The following is an 8413-nucleotide window of genomic DNA, read 5'->3' as shown; positions in this document are numbered from 1 at the left end:
TGCTGGCACGAATATGATCCCTCCCTGCTGAATGGCCCTGAGTGCCGAGTAGAGTCCCTGACAAAATTTACAGCTCTCCATCGGCAAGTGAGTGAAATATCCTCGAGAGGGACGTCAAACAATGTACAAACAATCAATAAAAATTGATCAAATGAAATGAATGATCAACTACTGTTTTCCATTTTACATTGTTGTATCCATTGTCTCTGCATGTGATGGAGGTGTCAGTGACCTATTGTTTGTTTAACCATTACCTTTCAATATCCCTTTATTGTGTATAACCGAAGATTGTGTTCTAACCGAACTTGCGGTTGGTATGGCGGACTGGTCAGTAGCCCACAGCTCGCAGTTTGAGCAAGTAAATTGATTTGATATGAAAAGTGCGATTTGTAATGAAGCTTATATGGTATAGAATATGCCTTATACCATCAGGAATAAGCGCAAAAGAAAAAAAAAAGTAACCCAACAAACCGTGTTTGTCATAAAAGTTACGTTAGTTCAAACAAAGGGGTGAATACATCTGTCATCGCAGTACAGTTAAAGGTCAACTGAAAAGGTTCTTAAAGCCTGTTTTAACTTATTATTTGGGGAGTTGATACCTAAACAAAAATTGTACCATGATTATTTTTTTTTACCCCGGTGATACACTGGTAAAATTTCTCAAATTCGAAACTCAGGTAGAACGGTCCGATATGAGTTATCTGCCCTTTAGTGGAACATGGCGTCGCCCATGCTGTACGAATCTACCGAAAGTGACACGGACGAAAGTATACCAGAAATCGACTTAACTATTAAAATGACTGTGCAGCCTTATCAATACGAGCCAATTAAAAGACAAGAGACAGCAAAATAGCCACTGGATGATGAAAGTGACTCGGGTCAGTCGGTATAAGGCAGCGTCCATAGCGACGATGAACACCTACCTTCAGACATGCACTGGTACAAAGTCATACATGTATCTTAACGTAGTATTAACTAAAAGTTTATGAAATGATTAACAGAAAAAGTCTATGAATATTGTATTTAGAAATAGATTTAAGTATGCTGACTCTAGGATTAAGAGTTCATCATGTAACGTACATGTACATATCAGCATATTGCCCTATATTGGTATACACATGACATGTATACAATGAAAAGGAAGCAAAAGGAGAGCTGTTGAACAGCGACGAAGGACAAGAATAATAAAAAAAATACTTAAGAGTTGAAAAAGCCATTTAAGATATATGTGATGATTTCATTCTTGTATAAACAATTTAGATTGAACAAAAAATAAGTATAAACAAAGTGAAGGGATTTTACAAAAATAATTTAAACATTATGAAAGGTAATCTTAATTTACACACTTGTAGTGAGGGAATCATTTTTAATTTTTGGGTGCAGGTGTTCCTGTAAAAACTGCATTTCTATGCCAACTGCAAGAGAATGCAAATGTTGCCACTTTTATGCTGACATTGAGTCAAGGATTGAAGAGGGAGGAGGAACCTGCATCACCGAACATGAGGGTTTTGCTGCAAATTGCCTCAACAGATGGGTTTTAGAGACATCCTTCTATGAATATCTAGAAGAAAATGGACAACTGGAAGAAAATGAATTGGTACACAGGTACGTTTTTTTTTTTGTAAAATTGTAAGGTAATCCTAGCAATACAAATAAAGAAGTAGTATTTTATTCTATCCATACAGATGATTCTGATTGAACGAAATACCTTTAAGTAACAAGTTTAATATTTACCCAAGTTATACAGTATAACCTGGATTGAGACAGTTTACGCTATATTTTTTGTGTAAAAATGTTTAGCGTTCCAACCATGGTTATTCAGTATAACTTGAGTAGCTAATAAGCTCATTTCTTATAATTAATTAATTACTAGGAAAATAGACAATTTCACCTCAAATATGACATTAAATTGTACAAAATTTAAGTGTAAAGTCAAGCGAATTGATATGTTTTTGATGAAAGTCATTGTGACGTATGCAACCCAGGGTATACAGTTTGAACTACAATGTAATTTTCTAGCCAATCAAAAATCGTGTTACATTCAGAATTTAAATACTGTCTAAACTAATAATCAGCACTAAAAAAAGGTGTATACTTTATAATTCTAAAAATTATTTGAATTGCCAGTTTCTTAATAATCATAATCTTATGTCAAAGAATTTTGAAAAAAAATGAGCTGGTTTTGCATGAATGTTTGTGTGAGTAGGGAGTGTACTGTAATTGTAAAGGGCTTAAGGCATACATTTCAAATAAAACAAAAAACAAGAACCACAAAAAAAATTCGCTGAATTTAACTGTGCACTTGTCGTAAGTTCTGATTAGTTTGTCTTTTCCTAGTGTTTACAGGCATCTTGCATATCGACGATTTGTGAGGTGGATATGGCAACGTTTGGGGAAAAACAACAGGAAGATATTGTCATCATATGTAGTAACAAAAATTAGAACTGCTTTTCCATCTCAGCAATACTGTGGATTTAAGTATCCAACTGGAATTTCCTAGGTACGCATCAATGGAATCTTTCAAGGATTGTAATACATGTATTAATAAGCAAAAACATTATCCCTGTTTAAATGACTCAAAGACAATTTTATTTTTTACAGCTTAGGAAATTAATGATGTTTACAAGCTGAAAAATTATTTACATTGGAGCACAATTCAATTTGTTTGTATGTTCATGATTACTAGTTCATTGTAAGTAAACTAACATTTTTTATTAAATCAACAGATATGTCGCTCCACAAGTTCTGACTTTGGGACATGTTGGTACGAGGATGCAATTGGGGCAGGACAGTTCACCATGGCAGCCTCACGACTCTTTCTGGACTCACTGTACGAACCAAATTCTAGCCTCATTTTGATCACTTCTTGCATTAAAACCATTGCATAATCTGTATAAAAAAAAGAGAAAAATAAATTATAAGAGATATGAAAGGAATAAAGTTAACTTAAAAGACAAACTAGTATATACTAGATGTATTAAGTTATATGACAGTTTTTATAAATTTTACTTACTGTATGTTTGTTTAACTTTGACTTCCTTTGGGATGCCAGCTCCATTTCTGCCTTTGGGATATGACACAGAATAAATCAGTTGTCCATTTTTGTTCACAGCTTGATCCCGGCTGGAGTTCTCGTTAAAGTGAAGGGCTGCAATGTATATTCTGAAAAAGAGAAGAACAGTGTCATTCGTGATTTATGATTAAAATCTTTAAAAACATTTTTAGCATTGAGTTTTGAATCAAAGGAGAAAATACTTACCTGGCCTTCATTGCACCATAAAAGAAATGCAGAGCTTTAGGGACAAAATGACACACAACATTGTGGTATGCTTCCAGGGCTGAAGTTTGCTCTGCAGGGGAGAGTTTCTTGATGTCTTGTACCAAAAGTCTGCCATTAACAACCTTTTCCATCTCCTGGAAAGCTAGACTACCTGAAATAAGAATATAATTTAGTAGTTTAGATCAATAATGCTTCATACTAATGTACTAACCTATAATGTATATCTGCAAACTAGGGACTCAGAAATGTTTTTGTTATTTTTCAAACCCATGCTTACAAAGTTACCTTTCTTAATCCAATCTCTGTCCTCCAAGTCACCATGTAAGCACTTGGGGAATCGCTTTCCATGACCCTCGTGAACATTAGTGATATGGTTGAGGATAGACAGCCATTTCTCAGAAACCAATTCACCATCTCCTTCGCTAGATGCCGCACACCAGTATAGGTGGTTTGAAACTGACCGTGACCAATCACCCACTTGCTTGTACTTTTTTTTCTTCCCAATAGCCTCCAACTTTTTAAACACCCCTAAAAAACACATATCAATTATTAAATGATATTATATATAGTTGTTCAGTTTAATAACTTCAATGAGGAATACCCAATGCATTTTAGATTGTATAAAACAATAGTGTAACATATAAACTGAGTTTACCTTTGGCCATATGCCACACATCAAACCAATGGTTGATATCACTTCTTTCTTTTTTCATGTAAGCTTTAATCTGGGGATGTCTGTCAGTAACGAGGTCACTAATAACTACACTCTCCTCTTCCACTCTCTTAAGGCACCTTGTCAAACCCTCCATTTCCATCCAATAGGAGCTTTTGACTTCATTGCTCTATAAAAGTTAAGCATATATTGTTTTGAGAATTCGAACCATATTAACACATTTAAACATAACATATTCAGAGCTGAATGTTGAGGGCAAGCTTAAAGAATTCTTTGTTTGCAATTGCCGACCTATAATTTATAAACTGGGTCGGTAGGTAGGCATTCTTTTTTTTGGAAAAAAAGATAAAGATTTAAAAAAAAATTTTATTAGATAATAAATAATAAAGCTTTTCATTGGCCTACTAAACACAAATAAGCTCCACTATTGTTATAAACCACTGAAAAAAGTCAAAATTTGAAAATGAAACAGTTTCAATATCCTGAAAAAATTGAAAAAAAATTAATTTACCAAATGGCTAAAAAAAAGTTTGGGTCGGGTGCATTTTCAGTGGGTCGGTAGGCAACTGCAAACAAACAAATTTTTATTTTAGGCCTGAAGTAATATATGCATTCAAGTGCAGTAAAGTAAAATACAGCAAACAGAGGTTCTGCATTCTTTTTACCTGAACTAGTTGAACATCAAGTATCTGTCTCAGCTCCAGGTCCATCAAACTATATGATCCATATTTAGCCGTGTGTCCTGGTGAACAGCATCTAGCATCTCCTCCGACAACTACAGCTACGTTCTGTTGTCTTATTACATCAAATATTGCATTTTGATGTGCTCTCCAAACCCTTTCAACAGCTGGTACAAGATAATGCTGTTGGATGTTGTGATAGGTTCTCTCTGAGAAACAGGATATATTGGCATGCTGAAACATGGTCAAACTTTGATTTATGCTGCTGCCACTAATCAAAATTGCTGCTGCCAAAATCAAGTTTCCAGTAGGAATGGATCCAGTCAAGGGTTGGGATCCCCATGTGAAAGACTCCCCACAGGCACATACCCTAGACACAAACAACAGAGTTCCAACTATGGTTTTCCTAATGTCACACTTCTGTCCGCACATCGTACAAATCTGGAGAAGCTGGTCTAAACATTCTTCAAACACAATAAATTTTCTGCTACAGTGACTTGGAGGAACATCATGATGATCTGTGTTATTGTTTTCATCAGTATCAGGTGGAATCCATTCTGAAACTTCAGAATCTGTGCTGACCAGTGACTCAATGCTCTCATCAAGGTCCTCAGGTGCATCCAATGTAAGCAGTGTTTCAGTTTGGGTACCACAAGATTTTGTACTGGGTTGAATCTCTGTCTGTATAGAGACATGCCTGCGTTTCTAAAATTCATGAAGTTAAGTAAAAATAAGACATTTACAAGTAAAAAAAATTATTTAATTAAAAAATTGTAATAAGTTGATAAATTCAAAATGCTCTATGTCAATCAAGTGGCAAATCAATACAAATGTAACAGAACTTACCACCAACCCATAAGTAGTTTGTGAAGACATTGCAAAAGTCATTGTGTCGCTTTGACAGCTGGTTTCTGTGTTTAGAGTTTCTGGACTGTCCTGAAACTGGCTAGGAGGAGGAAGAATAATCTCTGCATCTTCGTTAAGGTTCTGAGTCTGTATAAGATTAAAAATATAATTAAAGTTTACCATAGTGATTAATTTTTCAGTACATGTAACTATAACCCCATATATATAGGCTAGGCCTAATTCATACAGGAGTTGTCTATAAAGATAACCTCGTAATTTAAAGTACAATATGATGGACAAACCTAATCTATATTAAAACCAATGTAAACAATTATGGACGCATTAAAATGTTTGTAGATCCATTTTTAAACTTTAAAAAACTTACTGCAATTGCACGCCTTTTCTCCAGAGCATTCGATTTCCGACCTTGTTTTGGTACATATGAAACATCTACATCTGCTGTTTTCCTTTTATGGCCTTTAGTATTTAATGGTCTGTAGTCGAAGATGCTAGGTATGGCATCGTTTTTTAACTGCAGTCGACTGTACCCCATGCATCGCGCTTTTGAAGGCTCAATAACAAAACAGTCGGGGGCAAAATGTCGCTCGCAAAGCTTTGTCAATGAGTGTTTGGATGGCCAGTAATTAACAGTTTTGAGCTTTCTTACCCAAATATGACATAATTTGGGATCTTCGGGGAAAGAAAACATAGATACACCCTGTCCAAATCGGATATCACAGTTTGGTGCAGCACACAACACCATATTTTATGTTTCAATCTCCCATCGTCTGTATCAAAACGTTTCAGCGTAGATAGTTTCAATATGGCGGGTTCGTGTCAAGGGGCATAACTCGCATGCAATTTTAGGTCAGATTTCAGGTGTGACAACTTTTACCGTAAATATTTCAGAAATACATTCAGATATAACCAAATAAGTAAAGTAGTCTGAATTCTATTATTTATTTGAAGATAATAAGGGGTAAATTAATTGAAAGTGAAGGATCTTTTCAGTTGACCTTTAAGGTTACAAAAAGGAGGCGGAGCCTAATTTGTACGGGAAAACTTTACTATGATATCATACACAATATACGTCATACAACATTTCTTTAAAATACCACAAAATTAGTTTATCTGATAATTTGACCAGTAGGAATCATCAAACTACATAAAAACTTACTACAGCGTGTTGTTTTGTCGTTAGTTAAATCCCACATAACAAGTTATAAACAAGTCACTGATCGCAGTACACTTATCAATATGACGTCATTTCTTACAATGTGACGTAGTTTGTATGCAGTGAGAGACAGATCAAGTAATATTTTCTCAACAAAATATGTTTTCTCTTATTAAATAAAATATTATTTACAGATATTCTAAGGGCCAATAACTTGAATTCAATGTCTTCTTCACTATTTTATTAATATATTTTCTGTACATTACGTATTTAATTGACACTGCCGTATATTTGTACATCGGAGGGTAATGTGGGGGGGGGGTTCTTAATAAATCGATCTAGTGCAAGGGCATACACTCTATGTATCAAAGTAAGCTTTTTTCAACTATAGAATTATTAAGGTATCTGAAAAGTGCTGCGATCCTGATGAAATCTTAAAAACAATTTAAATTTATCAATATTTCATGCCGCTGACCAGCAAAAAATATAGTATTCGTTCATACAGTATAATTTTAACAATGAAATTGCAGAATTTAGACAGGATCGCAGCACTTTTTAGAAACTACAATGCGTGTTGAAAATATTTATATACTAAACTTGGAAATTTAACTTGGTTATGCCTTGCACTAGTGATATTTATATGTAACATCAATAATTCAACTCAATGTGCTAAAATCGCGAGACTGCCGCATCACGTGACTAGTCTGAATATAAAATATAATCGTCATCGATATGTAGTTATTAATCCTAATTACAATTATCCGATATAAATAATGTACTAAAAATAATCGCCATCCCGATTACGAATACAATTTAGTCGATATTTCCATTGCGCACCTTAACTGTACTGCGATGGCGGACAGTGGACAAGACAAGTTGAGTCTGTCAAGGTACACAGCACGAATAAAGGTATGGAAGATGTGAATACAGGTAGTGGCAATGATGAAGATGGTTTTCAGAAATGTAAAATGGATATGAGTTAAACAAAATCGGGAAATGATACACAAAAAACAAAAGATAGTTAGGTTCGTGTTAGTGAATTCATGATGACCTTCCCCCCTACAAACCCAAACCCAAACACTCTCCAATCCCTAAAGTTAACAAAGGTTGATGAAATACACAAAAAAATCACGGGAATTACGCAACGGTTAAATACATTTGAATCGGACATCAACATTCTATAGAAAATAATAGGTAACATGGGGAACACCATGGGAGCTTTGAAAAAGAACACAGAAGAAATGGAAAAAAAGTAGGAAAAATATAACAGTCACAGAAAAATGTTGAGGATTCTATCACGGATCTCAAGTGCCGAAGTATGGAAAATAACCTGTTGTTCTTTGGATTAGCTGAGTATTCTGGAAATAGGAGGGAGAATTGTGTAAGACTGATAAACGATTTCTTCGAAACAGAATTGGAAACAGGATAAGACGGCTTAACCGAGAAAACACAAACCCGAGACCTATCGTGGTTAAGTTCTCCTCATTCAGAGAGAAGGAAAGGATAAGAAAACGCTACAAAGTTGTCATTCACACTATTCAAAATCAAGGAACAGTATCTAAAAGAAATATGAGCAACGAAAGCAGTTGTATCCAAAAATGAATGAAGTTAGGCTACGGGTTAAGACAGCAAGACTCATTAAAAACAAACTGATCATTAACGGAGCTGGAACCCCAAGACGATCATCAAGAGGACGACGAATACTGGGAAACGATAGAGAACAGATGGGACAAACAGAAGAATGTATGCAGCTTAGTGCA

The 8413-nt window shown here is 34.9% G+C and overlaps 1 protein-coding gene and 1 long non-coding RNA gene across 2 annotated transcripts; one reads left to right on the top strand and one right to left on the bottom strand.

Annotated features, from left to right (window-relative positions):
- The first annotated feature begins 1386 nt into the window (after positions 1 to 1386).
- Positions 1387 to 3217, top strand: LOC134256269 (uncharacterized). The gene is made up of 4 exons (XR_009989694.1): positions 1387 to 1605; positions 2338 to 2500; positions 2727 to 2830; positions 3113 to 3217. It is a non-coding gene; the product is annotated as an uncharacterized LOC134256269 (long non-coding RNA).
- LOC134256268 (uncharacterized) lies at positions 2572 to 6242 on the bottom strand. Its single transcript, XM_062738924.1, has 8 exons — positions 5865 to 6242; positions 5480 to 5626; positions 4619 to 5338; positions 3936 to 4122; positions 3566 to 3808; positions 3260 to 3431; positions 3014 to 3162; positions 2572 to 2889 (listed from the first exon to the last, which is right to left on the bottom strand). Exons 1-8 carry the CDS (start codon positions 6240 to 6242, stop codon positions 2720 to 2722), a joined length of 2166 nt encoding a protein of 721 aa, XP_062594908.1. The 3' UTR covers positions 2572 to 2719.
- Positions 6243 to 8413: the final 2171 nt, after the last annotated feature.

Source organism: Saccostrea cucullata, unplaced genomic scaffold (assembly GCF_032062105.1).
Source record: "Saccostrea cucullata isolate Sc308-1 unplaced genomic scaffold, CSIRO_AGI_Scuc_v1 ctg885, whole genome shotgun sequence".
Taxonomy (NCBI): Eukaryota; Metazoa; Mollusca; class Bivalvia; order Ostreida; family Ostreidae; genus Saccostrea; species Saccostrea cuccullata.
Note: the sequence above shows the minus strand (reverse complement) of the source record. Positions and strands in the feature narration are given on the sequence as shown.